Raw genomic sequence first — 25,850 nt, forward strand, 5'->3', positions numbered from 1 at the left:
GAACCTGATACGGCCTTCTTCACTGTCCACTATGCCACGGATTTTGGTGTCATACGAAAAATTACAAACTATGCCAGCGACGTTCTGAGCTTAGTCGTTAAGATGTATGAAAACCCACAGTGTACTGAGCACCAATCTCTGCGGCACACCACTGGTCACATGTCTCCAATATGAAGAAAAAACGGATAGTACCCACATCTGGCACCTTCCGCCAAACCAGATTTGTATCCAGGTGGTGGGCATACCCTCAATTCCGTGTGATTTAAGCTTATGGACCAGTACACCATGCCTATCGCCAGTCCTGCAATCCTAGTGATATAGGTCTCACTGACCTGTGGCTTCCCTCAGTCCTGCTACTTCCAGTGTGTGTGAATGGAAGTGGGAAGGAAAGTGGGGAGAATTGAGTGGGGAAAGCGGGACTGGGGAGGAAGAGTGGGCGAAGGATGAGTGAGGAAGTTGGGAGAGGAGGAAGGGGATGAACTGACGGCAACAGAGTGTTGGAGACTATAATGTGGAAGATGGTGGAGTGTTCAGCGGCCCATCCTCCTTCAACAAGCCCAGGATCACATTGCTCGAAACTCAGACTGTTAGCAGAAATAATTTGTCTGTAACGCAAGTTCAGAGACTGGAGAGCCTGACAAAGAAAAGGCTTCCCACAGCTCTCCGGGCACTAGTCAGGGATGTGTTTCAACACTTTCCGCTTGCCTGGATAAGTTAAACTCCATAAATACCCAAGCAGTGACCAACAAAATGCACCCGCTTCATTCGCAGCGATCGACCATCCTGAACACTGGATCCCTCAGTTGCTGCAATGACAGAAAATCACAGAATGCATTGGGGTAACTGTCTGAGGTGCAACGGTATCGCCATTCAAACCTATGACCATTACGACCAACGAGGACACTTACAGCATGCGCAAGGAAACACAGCCACCTCGATGTCTCCCACCTCCAGTCTCCATAACACACACCGTCCACTCTCTCCAGCTCCAGCACGCCGTGTCTACAGTGTGTACCATACACAAAGTGCGCTGTAACTTCTCATCTGCACCACTCAGGCCGCATCTCAAAACGGATGTCGACCGGAAGGAGAAAGACGCAGCGTAATACCACCAGCTGTTCGTTCTTTTTCCGGCTCATGTAAAGAGTATAGCACACATAACATAGAACAGGACAGCAGAGCAAACAGGTCCTTCGGCCCACGGTGTCCGTGCCGACCAATGTGCCAGGTTAAATTAAACCGACCTGCCTGCACATGATCCGATCTCCTGCATTCTCTTCCTGCTCATGTGGCTGTCTAAATGCCTCTTAATGCCATTGCCGTGCCTGTTTTGAGCACCACCTCGGCAGGCCCGTCCCCTCTCTGCGTTATAAACTTACCTAGTACATCTCCTTCAAACGTTCCCTCTCTCACCGGAAAGCAATGTGCTCTTGCATGTGACATTTTCTACCCTAGTGAAAAAAAAACACTGACTTTCTCCCCTCTCTGTGCCTCTCATAATTTAGTGCAGGATATAGACCTGAATCAGTTCTCGCCTCAGCCTCCGACACTCCTGAGGAAACAATCCAAGTTCGTCCAACCTCTCCATAAAGATAATAGTCACCAATCAGCACAGCATTTTGCTGAACCTCTTCTGTTCGGTATCCAGAACCTCCACATCTTTCTTGTAACGGGGCGAACAGAAGTCCACACAATACTCCAAATGTAGCCTCACCGAAGTTTTATACAGATGCAACATGACATCCTGATATTAGTACTCAAGCACAATCCGATGAAATCAAGCATGCCTCATGCCTTCCTTGCCATCCTTGTGTTGAACTTTCAGCTAACTCTGGATCTAGAGCCCAAGATCCTACTGAGCATGTATGTTCCTTAGGGTCCTGTGATTTACTGTCCACTGTCTCCTTCCATTTGTCTTCCGAAAGGGCAACGCCTCGCACTTTCCCAAACTAAACCCCATCTACCATTTCTCCGTAGGAAAGAGACCTGTAGCAGGTCCACACCCTGCAGTATCCTTTGGAAACCTTCTTTCACAGTCCACAACTGCTATACAATATATAGAAAGTAGACGTTATACTTTTTTATTCATAATCTGCTCTGTGCTTAAGATGGCTGCCGATCTCCTTAAGATGGCCGCTGAGCCTCCTTCTTCAGCTCAAGCGCGGGAAGCTCTTAGTGAGGGAAACGTATGGCTCATTAAAGAAATAGCCCATTCTTAGGGAGACACTTTTGATTTAGTGTAGTTCATTAAACCATGGTTAGCACATTCCTAGGAAGACACTATTAATCTATTGTGTAGCTAAGGGTCGTTAGGGTTAGTGTGACTAATGATTCTGCAGCAGTTCTGAAGCTGATAGTTTTTTAACTGATAAGCCAGATGCTAGCAAGTCTCAGAGGTCATAGGTTATAGGGGCACATCGTAATGTTTTATAACCATTAGCCTTGTAACGAATAAGCCTAGTATTGTTTTATAACTGATAACTCTGCAGCCTAGTACCAGGACTCCTAATCCCCATAAATAATCGGGGCACCCTGCAATTGAGTCAGGAAATGACTGTGGCGAAAGACAGATGGTTGTGAGCTAGGAGACAATTGTGAAAGGAGGCAAATGGTAAAGGATGAAACTGTGAAGATAAGAGATTGTAACAATGCAAATAAGCTAAGAAAAAAAGTATAAAAAGGCCCTCGAGCTTTGCTCGGCGGCAGTCAGAGAAGGCAGCAGTCAGAGTGTGACTAGTAACTGACTGTCTGACTGTCACACCTTTTCTTTGCAAATAAAAGTTTAACTTCTTGAGTAATCTTCTGCTTCTCCTGGTCATCTATCTATTGCGGGTAACCACGACACTGTAATGTTTCTGTCATCCGCAAACTTAATCATTCGTCCCGACACATCGCTGAATCCTGTGGAACATCACTGGACACAGACCTCCAGTCAGAGTAACACGCCCGCCCTCTCCCAACCAGTACCCTCTTCCTCTTATGGCCAAGCTTAATATAGAGCCAGATTTGGAGCAGGACCATAAAGTCATAGTCAATTCCATGCATTTTCTGCATCAGCCCACCATGAACGGTGATACTGGGATAACCACCAGCAGGCATAATTTACATGTGGTAAATAAATTGGAATCTGAGAGAAGATGCTGATAAAGATGTACTTGTTTAAAATTTAAAATAAAAATCTGTTGTTGCGACAGGTTCTGTTGACCGGCCAAGGAGGAGGAATATTCTGATTGAGGAAGAGATACTTATCAATGATTTCGGAAGGGCAGATGTTGGAAAGAAAAACAGAAAGAAAGAAAGTTTACCTCTGTGAGGAAGGTTACTTGGAAGGCAGAAATATGGCGGTTAGATAGCGGATTGACAACCAGAGGGAGTGGTTGCCGTCGATAACACGGAAGAATATTAGTTGTTGTAAGTATATTCACCTTGCAGATTCGGGAGTTGGAGCGACATTTGGAGCGGGACCTTTGAAAAGAAAGTCGGGGGAGTTGGAGCCATATTTGGAGCAGGACCATTGAAAAGAGGTGAGTCTCTGTGCCCAAGCTTGTGAGTTTCACATTGCAAGAGTCCAAACGACGGAAATTGTTACCAGTTGGTTGACTTATTAACAGCAGCAAATACAGGTAAGGCAAGTATAAGCGGATCATCACTTTAGGGAGAGGACATTGTGTGAGTGGACCAGTGTCAGAGTAGGGAGCTGAGGCTTTGGTTCAAGAGGCTTCGATGAGAAGAGGCGAGGGTACGTCTCTGGTAACTTTGTTTCTTTATTTACTTTGGCATTCCCTTGAGTGCCAGGACAGAATAGTGAGAATGACTCCATGGTCAGTGGTGTGTCAGCGTATGAGATGTGGGAGTTCTGGGTATTGGTATTGATTTATTATTGTCACTTGTTCCGAGGGAGAGTGAAAAGCCTTGTCTTACAAACCGATCGTACAGGTCAATTCATTACACAGTGTAGTTACACTGAGTTAGTATAAAGTGCACTGATGTAGTAGACATCCAGTCTCCGTGATAACTACATATGCACGAGATGAATGCAGCTGCAGCCCCCTTACCTACAGTGTTCAGTAATTGGAGCTCCAGCTGGATGACTTTCAGCTTCAGGGATAACAAGGAGCACAGAGATCAGATCTACAAGGCGGCAGTCACTACGAAGCTGTAGGAAGCAGGTAGCTGGGTGACTGTCACAAGAAGGACTGAGAATAGCCAAGTAGTACAGAGTATTCTTGTGGCCGTTCCCCTCAATATCAGGTATACAGCTTTGGATAAAGTTGGTGGGGGGAGGCGACCTATCAGAGGAAAGCCACAGTGACCAGGTATCTGCTACTGAGCCAGGTCGTGTGGTGCAGAAGGGAAGGGAGGAGAAGAGAAGGGCGGTAGTGATAGGGGGTTCCATATTAAGGGAGGCAAAAAGAAGATCCTGTGGACGTGAAAGAGGCTCCCGGATGGTATATGTTGCCTCCCAGTGCCAGGGTCATGGACGTGTCGTATCAGGTCAACAGCATTCTCAAGGGGGCTGATGAGCAGCCAGAAGTCGTTGTACATATTGGTGTCAATGATCTAGGTAGCAAAACAGGTTGGCCCTGAAGAGAGACCATAGGGAGTAAGGCAGGAAGCTGAAAAGTAGGACCTCAAGGGTAGCGATCTCTGAATTGCTTCCTGTGCTACGTGCCACTGAGGGCAAGAATTGAATAATTTGGCAAACGAATGCGTGGCTGAGAAATTGGTGCAGGGGGCAGGGTTTAAGGTTTTTTGATAATTGGGATCTCTTCTTGGGAAGGTACGAACCGTACAAAAGGGAAGGGTTACATCTGAACTGGAGGGGGACCAATATTCTTGCGGGACGGTTTGCCAGAAATGTTGGGGAGGGTGAAAAATAGGTTGTAGGGGGATTGCAAGCAGAGTGATAGGTCAGAGATTGGTTCCGTTAGTGCATAGGCATATGCAGAGTGTAGAAAGACTGAGAAGAACAGGCAGCAGAAAGGGAAAACTTGCAGTCAGTTGACTGGGCTAAAATGTGTCTACTTCAATGCGAGTAGCATCAGGAAGGATGAAACTTAGAGCATGGGTAAGTTCGTGGGACTATGACGCTCTGGTCACGACGCAGACTTGGCTATCGCAAGGGCATGAATGACTGCTGGATATTCCGGGGTTTGGATGTTGCAAAAGGGACAGGGACGGAGGGAAAGAGGTGGGGGAGTGTTTTTGTTGATCAGGGACGGGTTCATAGCTGTAGAAAGGGAGGATGTCATGGAGGAATCGTCTACTGAGTCAGTGTGGGTGGAAGTCATAAACAGGAAGGGAGCGATCACTCCATTGGGAGTATTCTAGAGAGCCCACAATAGGCTCAGATCTGGAGGCAGATTTTGGAGAGGTGCATAAATAACATGGTTGATGGCATGCGTGATTTCAACTTCCCTAATATTGATTGGCACCTATTTAGTGTAAAGGGGATAGATGGGAATGAGTTTGTTAGGTGTGTCCAGGAAGGATTGCTGCCACAGTGTATGGACAGGTCGACCAGAGAAGAGGCCATACTGGACCTGCTGATAAGCAATGAGCCTGATCAGATTGCAGATTTCTCGGTTGGAGAGAATTTTGAAGATAGTGACCATAACTCTTTGACCTTTACCGTAGCCTTCGAGAGGGATACGATATGGGAACGTCTTTCACTGGGGCAGGTGGAATTATGATGTTATTGGGCATCTACCTGGGAGCGAAATTGGGAACAGATGTTCGCAGGGAAGTGCGCAGCGGGAATGTCGAGGTTGTTTAAGGAATACTTGCCTGGGGCTCTGTACAGGTGTGTCCCATTGAAGCAGGGAGGAATGGTAGAGTGGAGGAACCGTGCTTGATAGGAGATGTAGAATGTCTTGTCAAGAGGAAGAAAGAACATTACCTGAGGTTTAGATAGGATGGTTCAGACAGGAGGGAGCTTATGAATGTACTCAAAGCTGGAATGGGGCAGGAGAAGCAGAATACCAATGGAGCGTAATCTGTTTGGAGGTCGGTGACCGGTGGTGTACTGCAGGAGTCTTTACTGGGACCCATACTCTTTGTGATTTTTAGAAATTCCTTGGATGAGGATGTGGAAGGGTGGCTTAGTAAGTTTGCTGATGATACAAATGTTGATGGTGTGGATGGTGTAGAAGGTTGCTGCGTATTACAACAACATATTGCTAGAATGCAGAGCTGGGCTGAGAAGTGGTAGATGGAGTTCAACACGGAAAAGTGTGAAGTGATACACTTCGGGAGACCGAATTTGAAGGCAGAAGACAATGTTAATGGCAGGACTCTTAGCAAAGTGGAGGAACAGAGGGTTCTTGGGGTCCACGTCCATGAATCCCTCAAGGTGGCCGTGTAGGTCGATAGGATTGTTAAGAAAGCATATAGTGTGTTGGCCTTCATTAGTCCGAGTATTGAGTTCAAGAGCCCTGAGGTGATAGTGAAGCCGTACACAACTCTGGTTAGACCACACTTGGAGTACAGTGTCCAGTTATGGTCGCCTCATTACAGGAAGGATGTGGAAGCTTCAGAGATGGTGCAGAGTAGATTTACCAGGATATTGCCTGGATTGGAAAGCATGTATTATGAGGATAAGTTGAGTGAGCGACGGCTTTTCTCTTTGAAATGAAGGACGATGTGAGGTGACTGTACAGGGTACAAGATAGATTGAGTGGACAGTCAGAGACTTTCCCCAGGGTGACAATGGCGAACACGAGGGAACATAAACTTAAGGTGATTGGAGGCAGCTATAAGGAGATGTCAGGGGTAAGTTTTTTTTTACACAGTAGTGGGTGCGTGGAACGCACTGCCTGCAGAGTTTGTGGGGCAGATATATTAGGGACATTTAAGCGACTCTGAGATAGACACATGAATGATAGAGAAATGCGGAGCTATGTGGGAGGGAAGTGTTAGATAGATCTTAGAGCAGGATACAATGTCGGCACAACATTGTGGGCCTCAGGGCCTGTACTGTGCTGTAGTGTTCTATGTTCTCTAAATACACGGGAGAGCGAGTAGGGAAAACATTTTGCGGATTAGGACAGACAAGATGTGAAGAGAGATTTAATTGGAGCACGGACGTCGGTTCTGAGCTACACGGGTGTTGTCAACCAAAGTACCTCACGCAACAAGCCGCTCACCCACAATGACCAAGTGACCAGACCGGAAGTTCGGCCACGTCTGAAAGGAATTGGCGCAAGACTTCGGTAGCGTTTGTGAGGGTGTGGAACCTATGTCACCAAGTGAGTATCAACCTGCCGGAGTAATTGGCCTGGTGGCATATTTGTACCCAACATCATCAGCGGAAGAGACGTAAATACAGGTAACTAATTGAACCAGGAGCCGGGTCGAAGCAGAGAGTACAGAAACAGGGAAGTCACTGCAGATGTGTCGAAAACACCAGGCCACAAATAGAGTGTCGTGTGCAGTTCTGATTTCAACACTGTCGTGTAGATGTAACGGCATTAGACAAGGGCTGGAGAGGACATACGGGGATATTTCCTGGGATAAAAGAGTGGCGTTATCAGAGGAGACTTTCCAGGACGGGGAATTGCTCACTGGAGCAAAGGACATGGAGGTGAGAATCGGATGAGGTGGACTCAATGTGAGAGGAGAATCGCGTGAATAAATGGATGGTATCCCCTGATCCCCATCATTAGACACTTCCAGACAAGGTCGAGGAAATGTTAACAACAGATTAACAGTTCTACTTTAGACCACACGGTTTCTGCAGGCACACTAGTTGAGTTCCGCGGTCGGTTGGACCCTCAGGGGATCGCGTGTGTCGTGGACGGGGAAAATGCGATTTTTTCTCTGCAGTGTTGTGTGTGTGTTTCACGGTTGTTAGTTAGCAATATTGTTGTAGTTATGTAGATGCATAGTTTGATTTTCTTCTCTCTCATGTACTTGTTGCAGTACTTTGACACCCGACGTCTTTTTGCAGTGCGTTTAGCTAATAAACGTTTCTATTTTAAAAGAAAAATCACCTCTACGGTGCCGCACAATCAGACTGCGACAGATCAGGTTTACTTCATGTTACCTGCAGGACAAAGCTGCCCCGATACAAACGGTTACATCCAGTTCGGGTTCAACATCTGTTGCTCAGATGATGATTTCCCTGCCCTCCACCATTAGACACCACGGAGCCGGCCCAATGACTGTTACCCCGAAGAGGAAGGTTCCATTTCACTTAACCATCAGATACTTCTGGGCGAGTCCCAAATCCTTTTCCCCAGATGGAAGAGTTGTCGGTGCTGTTCGGTCAGACACCGCCAGACAGCCGCAGCACTTGATACGCAGAGGGTAAAGCCTCCTTGCATGGCGCCATCAGACAGCTCCACGCAGGCTCAGCACCTCTTGTCGATAAAGTCAAGCTGCCCCATCACTGGACCATCAGCCACCTGGGGAACAATCACGCCAGACCGACGTCTGCAGAGTTCATCTACCAACGCGGTGTACAACCGGGCACATCCAGGCCACACCCGACGCCTCCTAACAACAGCGTAAAACTGTCACCATACTGAGACATTGGCTTGACCCGGAGAGTGCATGTAACATACAGAAGGAACATCGCCTGCACTAAACGGTCAGCGGATTCTAATCAAGTCTGGACTGCAGAGTGAAGCTTCCTCTGAAGTAGAACAACAAACAACTGCAGATCTGGTCCAACACCAGACAGAATTTATTAAAAATCGGTATTTGCATTTTAATATTAGGAGGTTAATGAATATCGTATATACCCCTTCATCTACAATTCCAGAATATGTTACCTTGCTTGCTGCCGAGAAGGCGTTTGATAGAGTCGAATGGGAATATTTATTTAACACGCTTGAGAAATTTAACTTTAGCCCAAATTTTATATCCGCGATTAAATTGATATATCTTACACATTTGGCTTCAATACTTACTAATAATCAGAGATACCCCTTTTTAAGGATTTTTCGAGCACGAGACAGGGCTGCCCTTTAAGTCCTTTATTATTTGATATTGCCTCGGTACCCTTGGCAATTGCCTTTCGGGACTCTTCTAACATATTTGGTATTACTCGTGGAAATGGGACGCATAAGATATCACTATATGCAGATGAGCTGTTACTTTATACCTCTAACCCTGAGAAATCCATCCCTTTCTCAGTTTAGTGTTTTATTTTCTGGTTATAGATTAAATCTTAATAAGAGTAAGGTTTTCTCATTAAATATGCAAGTCCCAATCTATAGGCAATTACCATTCAGATTAATGATTGACTATTTTACTTATTTGGGTGTTAAAATTACCAAGAAGCATAAGGACTTAGTCAAGTTAACTTTTTACCCTAAATCGAGCATGTTAAACAATTGCTTACTAAATGGTCCCCATTGTTTCTATCATTGATTGGCCGAATCAATACGGTTAAGATGAATATTTTACCGAAATTTTTGTATTTATTTCAGGCGGTTCCAACCTCCATCTCGAAACCCTTTGTTGATACTATTGATTCTAAAATTATTTCATATATATGTCAGAATAAGAACCCAAGGTTAAGTAAGAAATATTTACAGAAGTTAAAAAAGAATGACGGTATGGTTCTGCCTAACTTTAGATATTACTACTAGGCAATTAATATTAGATATTTAACTTTCTAGACACAAGATTCAGATGTAATTCAATGTCCCCGATGGGTGTATCTTCAACATGAGTCTATGCAAAGGTTTTCATTAGCTTCTATTTTAGGAGCTTCACTCCCTTTTGTTCTTACTAAATTGAGTAAACAAATGATTAACCCAATAACAAAACATACAATACGAATATGGTTTCAATTTCATTTTTTTTCATTGAATAAATTCATGTTATCAAGTCCTATCCAATCCATTTTTTTCAACCATACAGAATTGATTTAGCTTTTTTTTCTTTATGGAAGACGGAGGGAATAACATGCTTTCGTGATGTATTTATTGATAATTGTCTTTTGTCTTTTGAACAGTTGTCTAATAAATACAACTTGCCTAGATCACATTTTTTTCAATATTTACAGATTAGAAATATTTTAAAGTTATTTTACCTTCTTTTCCGATACCACATAAAATTGAAATTTTAGAAAAATATTTAGGTTTTAATCCTTATCAGAAGGGCTTGATAGCAATAATTTATGATCTGATTATGAAAATACGTCTGGAGACACGATAAAATTTAAAAAAAAATCAATGGGAACGAGAACTTCAGATACGTCTACCTATAGAGACATGGAAGAAAATTCTCCAATTAGGTAATACATCTTCAATGTGTGCTGGACATTCTTTAATACAGTTTGAGTTGGTTCACAGGTCTCATATGTCGAAGGACAGGTTGGCCCCTTTTTATCACCATATAAATCCTATATGTGACAGCTGTAATTAGGAGTTGGCTTCCCTGACACATATGTTTTTGTCCTGCCCTCTTTGGGAAAAATATTGGAAAGACATTTTAATATTATCTCAATTGTATTAAATATTGATTTACAACTTCATCCTATTACTGCAATTTTTGGGTTACCAATGATGGATTCTGGTCATCAATCCGCTTCAGCTTGTCGTATGATTGCATTTGTTACATTAATGCCCAAGGGATCCATTCTATTTAAATGGAAGGATCCTATACCTCCTACCACATTTGAATGGTTTTCTCAAACTATAACATGTTTAAACCTAGAAAAAAAATAAGAGTGGCACTGTTGATCCTTCGCTTAAATTTGAGGAAATTTGGAGCCCATTTATTCAGTATTTCCACATGATGTAAGCAGACATTTTCGAATCCCTTTTAATAACCTTCTATCTGAATATAGAGGAGCGGAGCTAACGACATAATAATGTTTTTTTTCACCGAAGAAATAACAGTCCAGCTTTCTTTTGAAGTTTTTGGTTTGCTTTTGTTTATTTTTTTTTAATGTTGGTATTCTCTTTTCATAGAATCAAATTTCTTTTCAAATTATTTTTTATGATGTTCACTTCGTAAGAGATTGGGAGGTTCCGATTATATATTTCACTCCTTGTGTTTGTATATGTCAACTTTTACTATTGTAATCCCGATCTCCCCGTACCATGTGTATAATCACGGTTGTTTCGTGTATGAATTTGAAATTTATTAACAAGATTGAAAAAAAAAAGAAATCTGGAGTTAGGCCCTCTGGCTGATCTGTATAAATAAATTTAGATTACGTGATTAAACGCTGCAAGCGGGGTTCCGATTAGTGGACCCAGAAGTGTTGCGGGTATCCAGATGGTGGAGTTTTTTAATTGAATATTTGAAATAAACAATCCACCTCGGCAGGAATTTAACCTGGTTGACGTAATCTATTTGTTCACATTTCTACAATGTCTACCGTTTACTGTGTAGAAAGCACATTAACCCCGTGGAGATCTCCAAGGGTACAAAAGCTCTCGGCTTGAAATTTCATTCAGAGTCATTGTCGGCAGTTGAGGGGACATAATAATTAACAACATAAAATGCTGGCAACATATCGCAGTGTGGAGAAAATATTGTACGTCATCATTGCTGTCATTGGAGTTCCTGGTAAGTGCGTGGAATATTTCTACTTGTAGAAGTACGTGTTTGAATTTATTCTGAATATAACTCTTTTTCAAAAAAATGTCTACCCCAGGATAAGTGTGTTTGCCTCACTGTACGAGGGAAACAAATTCAACATATCTGATTTTGCTGACGGCATGGACCTATGTGTCGCTGTGAGAAAGGAGAGAAATAAGAAACAGAAACAGGATTTATGTACAAGAGCAAAACATGTTTTAACACAGTTTATCAGTGATTGGATGAAGCGCCATCTGAAGCGGACTGCATAGAATTCCTCCAGCAAGGAATGATATGCATATCATTGATAGGCTGTGCAGCAATGGTTAACCAGACGGGTTCCTAGGAGTCAGGACTGCCGTATGAGGAGAGACACTGAGGCCGATACGACCTGAACAACGGTTTTGGAGAATGAGAGGAAACACGTACAAAATTATGACAGAGATTAACATGTTGTATGTAAGCAACATGCTTCCCCGGGCCGGGTGGTTCAGGAAGCAATGTTTCGATTTCCAACGTAAGACGTTGAGAGCTGAGAAGAAGAGTTTATACATAGAAACATAGAAAGCCTACAGCACAATTCAGGCCCTTCGGCCCACAAAGCTGTGCCGAAAATGTCCCGACCTCAGAAATTACTAGGCTTAACAGTAGCCCTCTATTTTTCTAAGCTCCATGTATCTATTCAAAAGACTCTTAAGATACCCTACCGTCTCCGCCTCCACCACCGTTTCCAGCAACACATTCCACGCAGTCACCAGTCTCTGTGTAAAAAACTTACACTTGACATCCCCTCTATGCACCTTAAACCTGTGTCCTCTTGTGGCAACCATTTCAGCCCTGGGAAAAAGCCTCTGACTATCCACATGATCAATGCCTCTTATCACCTTATACACCTCTATCAGGTCCCCCCTCATTCTACATCGCTCCAAGGAGAAAAGGCCGCGTTCACTCAACCTGTTCTCATAAGGTATGCTCCCCAATCCAGGCAACATCCTTGTAAATCTCATCTACACGCTCTCTATGGCTTCCACATCCTTCCTGTAGTGAGACGACCAGAATTGAGCACAGTACTCCAAGTGGCGTCTGACCAGGGTCCTATACAGCTGCAGCATTACCTCTCGGCTCTTCAATTCAATTCCACGGTTGATGAAGGACAATAAACCGTATGCCTTCTTAACCACAGAGTCAACCTGTGCAGCTGCTCTCAGCGTCCTATGGACCCCAAGATCCCTCTGATCCTTCACAGGACCAAGAGTCTTACCGTTAATACTATATTCTGCATCATATTTGTCCTACCAAAATGAACCATTTCACACTTACCTGAGCTGATCTCCATCTACCACTTCTCAGCCCAGTTTTGCATCCTATCTATGTCCCACTGTAACCAATCAAGAGCGCAGTGAAACGGTGAAAATATCTATTACAGAAGGTCGCAGAGGGCAATTCCCTGAATATGTGTCAGAAGGATTTTTCGAGGTTTCCAGGTACAGAGGTCATTAACAGATGTAGGGAGATGGCGGGGGGGGGGGGGGGTGGTATAGCATGGAGTTAGTGGATCAGCCATGATCTTTCCAAATGTCCGGAAGGTTTTAAAGACCTACAATTGCTCCTATTTCTCCCAATGTATCCACGAGTTTGATTTACCATGATTTGAATAAATTTTCAAAACGCCCGACTGGTGGATTTCAAGCAGATACCATGTCAGTGATATTATTTTGTGGGTTTCAAAGTTTTGTTGCTGCACCTTGTAGTATTCAGTCAACCGAAACAAAACAATGTGGGAGGTGTAATAAATGCCTCTTCTGTCTTCAAAGGCGACACAGTAAGCTGTTCTACCAGAGACCTATCGAGGCAGTACTACGATGACCGTGCAGTGGTCCAAAGGTGAATTCAGAAACAGGATGCAACAATTGATGAAGCAGCTGTATTCTGGGAATGTCTATTACTGTAGAAATATACGGCATGGGCCACAGATTGGAGTGGATCTTTTGGAATTGTCTTGTGTTACTATAAGTAGCTGTCACAGTAGAATTGTGTTGAGTGTGGTGCCAGCCCAGAAACACAACCAGTCTGCTGTCGGATTCTAAGCTTTAGTTGCACTTCATCTCTTCTCCCCTCACTTTTCTTCGTTCCCCCACTTTCCAAAGTTCCGAAAACAACAGCGGCCCCACTGACATTTATGAACCCGCTTGCATCAGAGACGGTCATGCTAATTGCCAGGGTCGGCAGAGTTCCTGCAAGCGACAGGTTGTTCATACTATCCCATCTGCTGCTGCGCTGTTTTATCCCTCTCTTTTACACTGAACAGGGGAGCTTAGGCAGTTCGAACAGTGTTTCCGATATTTTTAAGTCGTAAACACTGACCCCACTCCACGTTCCCTGACGTTTCCGCCATGAAATTATTTCTGGACCCAGCCCCGAAGTATATGTGTTTACAATGTGTTTTCTGTTCTCCTTCTCCAGCGAATTTAGTGGCGATTGTGATCCTGTCCCGGGGAAAGTGCGACCTCTCGTCCTGCACCACTCGATACCTGGTGGCCATGGCAGCGGCGGATCTACTGGTCATTGTCACTGAGATTATTTTGTATCGCATTGGAGGGCATTATATTCCCTTGAGTTTCTTGGACATCACCCCTGTATGCAGGATTATTTATGTACTGTCCTATGTGGCCATAAACTGTTCAGTCTGGTTCACCGTCAATTTTACTGTTGATCGATTTGTCGCCATTTGCTGTCAGAAGCTGAAAACCAAATATTGCACCGGAGAAAATGCGACTGCGATTCTGGCGACCACTGGAATTCTTCTCTTCGTGAAAAATATACCATTTTACTTCATAAAGGAACCTGGAGAGATCGTCGACAATGTACCGTGGTTCTGTGTAACGATGAGCGGTGTTTACACAGAACCCGGGTGGGTGGGGTTTGACTGGTTCGACATGGTATTAACTCCATTACTCCCTTTCACCGTAATTCTATTGCTCAACGCTCTGACAGTCAGACACATATTGGTTGCTAGTCGTGTCCGTAAAGGGCTCAGGGGTCAGAGCAAGGGGGAGAACCGCAGTGACCCAGAGATGGAGAGCAGGAGAAAGTCTGTGGTTTTACTCCTCACACTCTCCGGAAGCTTCATCCTCCTGTGGCTGACACTTGTTGTAGAATTCGTCTATTATCAGATCACAGGAACTGCAGCAGATCGGAATGATTTTGAAGAGATATTTCACGATGTAGGATATTTGCTGAGTAATCTCAGCTGCTGCATGAACACATTTATTTATGCGGCCACTCAATCCAAGTTCAGGCAGCAGGTGAAGAGAGTGGTGAAATATCCAGTCACCTTATTACGCTAGTTCCTGAATAAAACCTCCGCATGAGCCGATGAGCCACTTCAATGACAATTATCGCGGTTGCACCAGAGCACATACGTGGAAAGATATAAAACAGGAGGAATAAGTCATTCTGCTGTTCGAGCTTCCTTCGCCTGCAAATATGAACAGAGTTCACCCTTCCAATTGAGTACCCTGGTCTGGCTATTTCAAGGGTGGAGACACAGTACCAAAATGCACGGAATGACTCATATTCCATCTGCAATCCCGAAGCTACCGATACAGGTGCAACATGTACGGCTCACAGTCACTCAACTACAGTCCATGGAGTGAACCACACCGTTCACACTCAACATGGCATCTCTGACGATGTTCAAACAACACTTCCTGAATTCCGACTCTGGATCACCCTCCAAACCCCGATAATCGTTCATTTGCCTTCCTTTTCTACCCAATTTCCTTTGCTTTGAACGATGGGAGCTCATGGGCTTTGAATCAAATCTGTTTCTTTTAAAACTGCATTTTTATCTGCTTGGTTTACTTGAATAGCAAAGGGAGCATGGCAATTCTAAGCTGCAGTTCCCTGACAGTTGGCCGCTGGATATTCCAGTCCCAATTCCTCTTTCGATTTGATGAGTTCCTTCGGTGGACGTCGGTCAGTTTACTGCAATCAGATCTTCACATATTTTGCTGCAGGCAGAAGCTGGCTGTCCTTTCCTGCAAAAGCGCTCTTTGTGCCCATGTTTCTTGTTTCACAGTTGTTAGCGCTTCGACTCCCAGCCTCGTTCGGTCTCCTTCAAATTCTGTCATCGTTCACTGTGACGTTGTTGCCTGACCTTCGACTTTTCAATCTCATCAACGGAAAATTCTCGTGTGAGATGTCGGTTCCATTCACACATCAATACCAGAACATATGACGTCATCCTCTCGATGATTCTTTCCATTTCTACTGCCGTTACCACAAGATTCAATATCGCGGGCTCAGAATTTATCCGAGACTCAGCTGGACGGTCTTGGCTCAAATGAATTGTCTGCAAGAACGATTAAGGGAATTCGAGACCATGATTCAATTATGACAAGCAGCTGCAATTGCAGAACTCTGGGTTGTGACATAATAATCTCCACTGGCTTTGATGTGCAACATTGAGGGTTTCGAGAAGTTCCTACGACCAGGACAAAACGATTGACAACCTTCCACCACCACATGTATTCCTTCCCTACACCGCCAGACGTTATAATGGTTACAGGTTTTGCATCTATGAAATGCTCTGCAGTTGATAAGATGCAAAAGTACGATCCAAACTGAAGGACTCTACCGTCAAGCAGTATAAAGACGAAACTTGCACGAGAACCTCATCTACTGCAGGATCCCCTTCAAATAACAGACTATTCTGTCTTCGAAGAAAAAAAACAACAATGAATTCATCGTTACTGGGTCCAATTCCAGGAAGACCCTTCGACATACCACCATGAAAGAAAGTACATGAAGAGTCGAGACGCAACTATCGCCACTTTCCTGAGGGTAATTCGAGATGTTGCTAATTAAACTCAATAAAATGCAGGGCACGACAGACCATACGAAGAAACTACTTTATTACATAAAACAGAGAACATAAAACAGTAGAGCACGATACAGGCCCTTCGGTCCACAATGTTGTGCCGACCTTTAAACCTCGCCAAAGACTATCTAACCCCTTCCTACCACATATCCTTCTACTTTGAATTCCTCCATAAGCATCTAGTATTCTCTTGAATTTGACCAATGACCCTGCCACCATCACCGCCCTAGGCATCGCATTCCATGCCCCAACCTCACTCTGGGTAATAAGAATACCTTTCTATGATATCTCCATTGAACTTACCACCCATTACTTTAAAGCCATGCCTTATTGTATTGAGCATTGGTGCCCTGGGTAATAGGCACTGGCTGTCCACTCTCTCTATTCCTCAATATCTTGTGCACCTCTATCATGTTTCCTCTCACCTTCCTTCTCTCCAAAGAGTTCCCTAGCTCCCTTAGTCTCTCCACATAATGCATACTCTCCAAACCAGGCAACATCCTGGTGAATCTACTCTGCACCCTTTCCAACGCGTCCACATCCTTCCTATAATGAGGCGAACAGAACTGGACACAGTACTCCAAGTGTGGTCCAACCAGAGTTTTATAGAGCTGCATTATTAACTCGCGGCTCTTAAACTCGCAAGCGAAACTTAACGCTCATAAGCTTTCTTAACTACCCTATCCACCTGTGAGGCAACTTTCAGGGATCTATAGATATGGATTATCAGTCCCTCTTCTCCTCCACACTACCCAGAATCCTGCCATTAACTTTGTACTCTGCCTTGGAGTTTGCCTTCCAAAGCGTACCAACTCATACTTCTGCGGATTGAACTCCATCTGCCAATTCTCAGCCCAGCTCTGCATCCTATCGATGTCCCTCTGCAATCCTCGGCAATGTTCTACACAATCCACACCACCACAAACCTTTGTGTCTCCTGCAAACTTGCCAACGCACTCTTCTACCCCTCATCCAAGTCATTAAAAAAATTCATGTCGATTCGTTCAAACAACTCAAGATTCACTACGCAGCACAAAAAAAACTGGTTTAACATTTTGTTACACGTTTAGTTAATATCGCAACCTCCAACGCTCATTAAAACCATGCAGTTATTATCCACTCCAGAAGAACTTGTTCGTTATGATGAGATCCTTTCCGAGTCAGTTCTGCAGTTGTTGGTCTCCTGAATTATTGTTATTGATTATCCAATGTAGACATTTCTCTTTATTTTCTTCTTTAATTCTCAGTCATTAATTTGACTTTATACCCAATTGTATGGCTATAAATCTTTCCATGTATATACTTGTTGCTTTGCACTTTCAAGTTCCTGCCGGTTCCCATAATTATTTTCGCTACCTGGTCCGCAATTCTCAGAGAATAGTCTTGTAAAATTCTGTCCCTGGTACATAGTATCTCAAATTTGTCTATGTCTTTCTTTAGCCGGGATAATGGAGGGATATGTTCACAGCGCTCTAAAGTTGAGTCAGGAGTAAAATTACGACAGCTATATTCCCACACTAACACACACCAACTGTCCAAATGTCAGCGTTACCACTTGGCATTGCCCCGTCAACTTCAGGTCGACCAAGTCTCTTTTGTTTTCAACTTTTCGACTTAATATTTTCTTCTCTGCTCGACTCTCTGCACAAAGTTGTCTTGGCAATAGCACGCGGAGGGCGATGGTGAGGGTTGCTTTTGTAATCGGATGTCTATGATTAGCAGTGTTCACTGGGGAACACGTGTTGTTTGTAACATACATGTCTGCTGTTGGGGATGTAGGAGGCATGATCTGTCATTTCGCAGACGGCATGATGATTGGTGGAGTAGTTCACAGTATACAGGGTAGACTTTGGTGATATTGATGTGTTGGGGAAAAGCTCTAAGAAATTAAAAAATAAGTGAAATCCAGATAAACGTGAAGCGATACATTTTGGGAGCACCAATGAGACTGGGATATACAACGTGAACGGTAACGTCCGAGGGAGTATGGTTGGAACAGAAGGAACTTGGATTTCAAATGTAAATATCCTTGAAGGTTGCAGCGCAGTTAACCAAATTGGTTACGATGGATTCTATGCTGGCCTTCACTCGGTGGGACATTCAATACAAGAGTAGAGAGGTCATGATCCAACTTTTTGAGACATTTGTCAGACCTCAGTGAAAGTACTTCGTGCGGTTCTGCTCAGCACGCTATAGGAAGGCTGTCGAGGCACTGGAGAGGGTGCAGTGGAGGAGGTTCACCAAGATGTTGTTTTAATGCAACTCTTTATATACGAGGAGACACTGGAGAAGCTATGTCTGTTTCTCCGGAGCAGAGGAGAATCGTTAGATGAATCACTGTCAACAATTAAATTCATACGTTCTTCATAAAGAAAGTTGAAAATTAAATCAGCACGAGTTTAAGCAAGAAACAGCAATGCTGCAAAACTCAGACTGTCATGCAGCTCCTGCAGAAAGAGAACCCAGTTAATGATTAGGGTCAGGGACTCTTCCTCAGAACTGGAATTAGAGGGATAGAAGCCCGGTAAATCACAGCGCCGAATAATACATAGCTCAGAGCACTTCATGACGTACCGCATGCATTGACGTGTTTCTACTATTCTGTCGTCTCGGCAACACATGATGTGGATTGACTGTAGATGAACTAATCCCACTGTTAGAAGTTGTAGATCGAGGAAAGGCAATGAATTATGAACAGCAAGCCTGATATTCGAAGCGGAGAAAATTCTGCACGAGATAAAAATGCGATTACAGAAAGGTTGCCAAAAGGACATTTCAGATCAATGTTATCTACTGAATATTTGGAGGACGTAAGGAACATGATTGATGAGGTGTAGCCAGTGTTTAGAGTATATTTCTGTCCCCCGGGGATTGACGCTTACGCCACACGTAGGAGAGCAGCTTGCAGGATTAATGCATGCGGGATTGGGACGTCATTGACATGGGTCGGGAACTGGACGTCAGAGAAGAAACGAAGTGCAGGAATGAAAGTTTTGTTTTTTCCGATTCTCAAGCGGTGGTTGTAGGGATAGCAGTTAGAATCTGATCCCATCGTTTCATAGTGGATGCCAAAGGTTTAGAAAAGGGAATTGAACGAAATATGTCGATGTTCGCAAGGTGCGCAATATGTGCTATGATGAGTATCGGGAGAACCCCCAGAAAGTTTTACTAGGCTGGGAAAGCTGGTGAATGCACGGCGGATGCAGTGTGATGTGAATAAATGAGTGGATCGACGAGTTTTGTAGCAAAACAGGAAGACAGATTATTATTTGAACGGAGTAGATTGGGAAATGGAAAAGTAGAACATGACATTGTTGTCCTTGTGAACGAGAGCTGGAAATGTGTATGAAGGTGCTTCAAGTGGTTAAGTAGTTAATTGATATCTTGGTCTTAATGGCGTGTGCATTCGAATACCGTGATGCCATGCTGAAATTGTACAGACGCTCGCTGAACCATTATTGTTCACGGTCATTTTCTGTTATTAGAGGAAAAGGAGGTAATTTGTTCAATCATGCCCTGACGTTTCCGGCTTCATCCTTGCAAACATTTCCAATTTCCACAAGGTTCCTTTCACTAACATGTGGAAAAGATCTGCACACTGTTAGCCTAGGCAGCGATTTAGAGGCAGGAGTAAGCAAGATTTGGCATGCTGTGCTACTGAATAACATCAGGGTAGATCTTCCCTGCTTGTAATCAGGCGAGACACTGAACATCTGGAAAAACTAAAACTTCAAGAAAAACAACCGTCTATATGTTTCATGGCGGGCACTCACCTGCTGAAGCAAGGACGCAACCACAAACATATTCCAATCATCTTCGAAATTTGTAGGTTTTCATGAGGTCCGTTCTCTGTCTTCCAACCTCCAAAGACTACCATCCACTCTCCTATCTTATGCTATCCATGACAGGAACTAACACGATGAATTTTTGCTGTGTTTCCTCCATAACATCCTTCCGGACATCAGGAGACCAACTTGTCCAATGAAAACTGAAAATAATGTATTATTAAAGTACTCTGTATTGCGGCAGGACATCACTGTTCATGTATTTGCACCTCAGAGGACAAAGTCCATCATATCTGTTGACTTCTTACCCAGGGTTGCTCTTGCATACAAACTACCAACATCCATTGCGCAAGGACAACTCGTTCAAGCTGTCTATTTCCCAACCTGTCTGTCTAGATCATCATCTGCCGTCCTGCATCGCTACAAAAGTGGATAACTGCACCTACATAAGCAGAGTACTCCAGCCGCCATGCATTGCCATGATCATTCAACCTAACCAAAAACATTCTGCTAGTCGCTTGCAGACTCTCCTCTTCATAAATCCTTTCTTTCTCAATACTTTGTTACTGAAATCTTGGGCCTTCAATCCGAGGCCTCGATTCCATAGTATTTGGAACGTTGGAAAATGACCAAATCGCATCTATTATTTCTGGACCACCGTTCGTAACTTCTCCGATGTATCATTTAATTGGCTCTGGGGAGTTATCCAATATAACCTCTAAATCTGATTTCATTTCTTTCCTCCATTTCGCTGGAGATTGCGTTTCCTGGTATTCTGAGACGTTATTTGTGACCTCATTTGTGAAGTCATATATTAAATATGCATTTAATTCGTCTGCAATTTTGTTCCCCATTATGTATCTCTGAATTTCTGAGGGTAGATGACGTGTAGAATTCGGGAAGTTGATGAAAGCATTGAAATGATAAAAATGGACGGCAGGGAATCTTTAGGATGAAGGATCCAATTCCTTGCTGAATGAAACTACAAATCAATTTTTCAAAATTCATAAATACTTTGCTGAAATCTGTACTGCTGCCAGTCCCCAGCGTGGCTCCATTGCAGGCGATCTTATATTTCCCCTCCTCTGATCGAACTACTTCACTAATCTCGCACGTAAGCCAGGACTGAGCCATATTTTGTGTTTTATTATTACACCCCATAACAAATTTTCTTTTCTCCGACCCATTGACAGTGAATTTGTGCCGTTGACGGAGATCGCCATAGTATATGCGCGATTGCGTACTGGTAGAAGACTGCAACGGTGATACTATAGAAACAATAGTGAGGATCGCCGACACGTTGTGAAGACCAACAACTCGGTACATGTATCACAGCCTACATGAAAAACACGATGATGCTGGACGAACTCAGCAGGCCAGGCAGCATCCGTTGAGAAAAGCATGCGGTCAACGTTTCGACTCAGGACTCTTCTTCAAGTCCTGTTCGGTTCCTCCAGCATCATCGTGTTTTTCATCAAGATTCCAGTATTAGCAGTCCTTTGGTATCGCGGCCTACATAGACAGCCGACATGTACTTATCACAGGACAGTGAGCTATAAGAGACTGTACATGTTGTAAAGTGAGCAAATATAAAAATTGAACTGCTGACGTAACTCAGCGGGTCAGGTAATATCCGTGGAGGCAAAGGCATAGTCGATGTTTCACATGTAGAACCTAAATCAGAAACTGATTTTGGGCGATCCCGCGCGAATCGTCGATTATATTTTTACCGACACAGATGCTGCCTGACCAACTCAGTTCCTCGATTAGTTTGCTTTTTTGTGCTACAGGAGATTTCGATCCCAAGAATTACGTGGTAATGCATTTCTGAAGCTCCAATAAGGTCATTCGCTGTGGCCTAAAATGATCTGTGAAGTCATTCATACAACTGATATCTTAAAATAAGTAGATTACGATTGCATATCGTTTGGAATGCAGGCTCGAAACAGCAGCTATACCGATAACGAGGGGAAGGTACTTGAATGAGGTTTTTGTTCCCGAAGGAAAGACGTTTCCCACCAGAATTATGCCGTCGCCAGGATGATGTTTCCCTCGTTTATGTCCGGTAACACGTGTCCTGAATAACAACTGTTCGGTCAGCGGTACCTATGAACAGGAATAGTTGTATCATCGCTGTTTTATTTTCTCATTCTTTCTCTTTTCGACTAGGTCTCTGGAAGAAAAAAAATGTTAATGGAGTTGTTTGTTGAAGATTCTGTATATACCGCAGCAAAATACAGATTGTGGAAGCTGAGGAGCAAAATCGAAGAACTGGCTGCAAGAGTTGTTATCAGAAAAAAATCACGTACGGATTTACTGTCAGTCTATTGAACACAGGAGCGTTGGAGGATGAGAAGTTAATCCAATAATTAGTAGCATGGATTGGACAATTAGATTTTTTTCCCAGGGCAGGTGAGCCGAAAACTGTCGGGACTGGTTGAAGGTCAGGGGGGAGAAACTGAAAAGAATTCAGAGGAATAGGTTAAAAAAACGTGAATATCTGGAACAAGCTGCTAGTGGAAGTTTTCAGGCAAATACAATTACAACGTTGCAAGTGTGTTTTGGTACGTCCTTGGCTTGGAAATATATGGGAACATACGGGCCTAATGCCGGAAAAGGAGGTCAGCACAGATAGCTATTTAGGTCGTCATGGCCATCGCCGAAATGTCACGTTTCTCTGCTTCTATAATTCATTGATTCTTTCAACTGCAGATGCCCTAAATCCGAAGAACAGAAAAGGACGGTCATTTCTATAACCTCAGGTAGCACCTGGCGAAGTGTCTTAGACCTGAAAGGTTACTTTGAGAAGTTAAGGTTTCAGCTCGAATTTAGTCTGTCAGAACACGGCTTAAATGTCCTCCGGGCCTCAGTCCAGACCTGAACTATGCGCTGATGAAGGTAGTGAACTGCAGATTCCCCACAACGACGGAATTTATTACCGAGATCTATTTTCGGTAACTAAATTTTTTTGTCCATTTGAATTCATTCTATAATTCTTGGTTCCTGATCCAACTTCCAATGGAAATATTTATGTCCTGCTGGTTTTTCCTCTGCACTTCTTCCATTGAACTAAACGTATAAAATCACATCTCACAACCTATCTTGTGAAGACTAAGAAAACAGAATAACTTCCGACAACACAGACAATCCTCTAATTCGACAGCAGCGATGTCTATTGCGTGCAATAATAATGGATTTTTTTCTGTACACAGCCCATCTATTCCTTCACATAGAAGATCCAGAAACCAAAGGAAGAGAAACCGTGCACAGCGGAACAACAACACTGAATAATAAGATGCACCGCTTGTTTTAATCATGGTTTAGTTTTGAGGCATTTTTGTGCGTTCGGGTTTATAAACACAGCCGTACATTTTCAGTCGAGAGCAAAAGGGATTTACAACTGGTCAGCAGCTCAGGTTCACCACAATCCCAAATTCTGCAGTTCACACAGTCAACGGGTGGTGACGAAACCCTGGTTCAGTGCTTTCAATAAAGGATTAACGGCCAAAGTCCTTAACATTCAATGAAGTGACACGGCATCAATTCTGCGGAAGGATCGACGATCAGAAACATTCCCGTTTTCTCTTCCTCCCACAGATTCTACCAGATCCAATGATTGTTTTCAGGATTTTTCCTGGTTTAGTTGTCGGTGTTCAACTTCAGTTCAGGTTCTGATACCAATGGGGTGATTTAAAGGGACGACATGAATTACTGTAACTGTTGAAATATTGTTAATAGTTTTTGCAGTTGTTTCAGAGCGGAAAATGTTCTGTCATTTATCCTGTCTGTACTTTAACAGACCCAGAGATAGCATGGTTGTCTCGTTAATCCGTTGTTGTGTTCCAACGTAGTAAATCAATCCCAGCGTCTGTGGTAGATCCACATTAAGAAAAGTCATTTTTTCATTTGCAAATTTCTTGACAGTCTTGACAGTCACGATGCCGGAATAACGTTTTCTCTGACCAAGGAGTGGAGGACGAAGACAGTGGGTTTCAGAATATAGACTACTTTACTAAAGACTAAGATAACGAGATTTTGTTGGAATTTTCTACCATGAGGAATTGTAACAAGAATTCCCTATGTATCTTTTTTTTTAAAAAAAACGAACACTATTGCAACAAATGTCAAGCAGTAAGTTCTTTTTCTAACCTTTACTATTCCCGTTAAATATCTTCCACCCCAAAAGTCTCTTTTTTCTAAGTCGCTCTCTTTATATTCAAAATACCCATCTGTCCATGCTAACACGGATTCCCTGATGCCAATGGGCACTTATGCATTAGCTTTTTATGTGCCTTCTTGCGAAATGCATTATGAAAATCCAAATACATTGCATCCAAAAGTTAACCATTGTGGATTGTGCTTATTACATCCTCGAACATCGCTGGTTATTTCTTTTCAAACACGATTCACATGCAATGGAACAAAAATAATTTTCACACAGAGAGTGGTGTAGAAAGAAGGGTAGAAGGGGTACAAGGAGTTGTCAGAAGAAGTTGAACAGGCAGTTACATTTATTCCGTTTAAAAGCGATTTGAACGGATGCTTGAAGAAGAATGGAATGGAAGCATAAGGTTTCAATTGAGGCAAATGGGATTACGGTGAGCATGGATGAATTGGAGGGAAGGGGGTCCATCTCTATGATCTTTACTCGAAAACATATTGATTTAGATTAATTGTATCATGCTGCTTCAAACAACTCGTTTCTTCCTTGTTTATAGACTCCAATATCTTGCTGATAGCAGATTCGTTGCTATCAGGGCCACAGATACTAAAGTCTTGTCTTTCCTGCTCATGAAGAAAGAGATATTTGCCCGTTGTTATATTCCCGGAAGTAATGTAACAATACATAAGTGGCGCGAAGAGACGGATCATGGTGGTGCAAATCCAAGTACACCAGCATTGGATGGTTACCTGAAAACGCAGCACTGAGCGATAAACAGGAACGGATCCATTGACGTACAGTATGTAGACCCATCTGACCTCCGAGTCCAGGCCCATCATCAACTAATCGATTAAGGATAATCCTATCCTAAACCATTTTAATCTCCGCGTTTCCATCCACGCTCCATTCGCCTCCAGGCCCGATTCACCCACGCAAACATTTTTAAGAAATAATTTAAAGCGGGCAATCCGTATTCGCTTGGAATGTGTGAGAAAACCAGAGAACCTGGAGGAAACCCAAGCTGTCCCACAGAAGTTTCCACCAGAGGGTTCTGGTCGCGTCATTAGAAGAATGTGGAAGCTTTAGCGAGGGTACAGAGGAGATTCACCAGGATGCTGCCTGGATTGGAGAGCATGCCTTATGAGTATAGTTTGAATAAGCTCGGGCTTTTCTCTTTGGAGAGAAGGAGGATTAGTGGTGACTTGATAGAGGTGCACAAGATGATAAGAGGCGTTGATCGAGTGGACACTCAGACACTTCTTCGCAGGACGAAAATGGCGAACACGAGGGGGCATAATTATAAGGTGGTCGGAGGAAGAGATAAGGGTGATGTCAGAGGTAAGTTTTTATCACGGAGAGTTGTGAGTGCGTGGAACGCCGTGCTGGCAGAGGTTGGGGGCAAATACTTTAGAAGCTTTTAGATAGCCACATGAATGATAGAGAAACATAGGCCTAAGTGGGAAGGCAGGGTCAGATAGAT

The 25,850-nt window shown here is 43.5% G+C and overlaps 1 protein-coding gene across 1 annotated transcript; it reads left to right on the forward strand.

Annotated features, from left to right (window-relative positions):
- Positions 1-11,462: 11,462 nt before the first annotated feature.
- LOC127587193 (probable G-protein coupled receptor 139) lies at positions 11,463-15,781 on the forward strand. The gene is made up of 3 exons (XM_052045387.1): positions 11,463-11,529; positions 14,005-14,846; positions 15,623-15,781. The coding sequence occupies exons 1-3, from the start codon at positions 11,463-11,465 to the stop codon at positions 15,779-15,781; spliced, it is 1,068 nt and encodes a 355-aa protein (XP_051901347.1).
- The last annotated feature ends 10,069 nt before the right edge of the window (positions 15,782-25,850 follow it).

The sequence above is a fragment of the Pristis pectinata genome, chromosome 39 (genome assembly GCF_009764475.1).
Source record: "Pristis pectinata isolate sPriPec2 chromosome 39, sPriPec2.1.pri, whole genome shotgun sequence".
NCBI classification, from domain to species: Eukaryota; Metazoa; Chordata; class Chondrichthyes; order Rhinopristiformes; family Pristidae; genus Pristis; species Pristis pectinata.

Bases quoted from the DNA above. Each gene is read 5' to 3' on its own strand.
- LOC127587193 (XM_052045387.1), top strand. From the start codon at position 11,463: ATGCTGGCAACATATCGCAGTGTGGAGAAAATATTGTACGTCATCATT. The intron at 11,530-14,004 runs GTAAGTGCGTGG...CTCCTTCTCCAG, and splicing joins TGCTGTCATTGGAGTTCCTG to CGAATTTAGTGGCGATTGTG. The intron at 14,847-15,622 runs GTGAAGAGAGTG...CTTGTTTCACAG, and splicing joins AATCCAAGTTCAGGCAGCAG to TTGTTAGCGCTTCGACTCCC.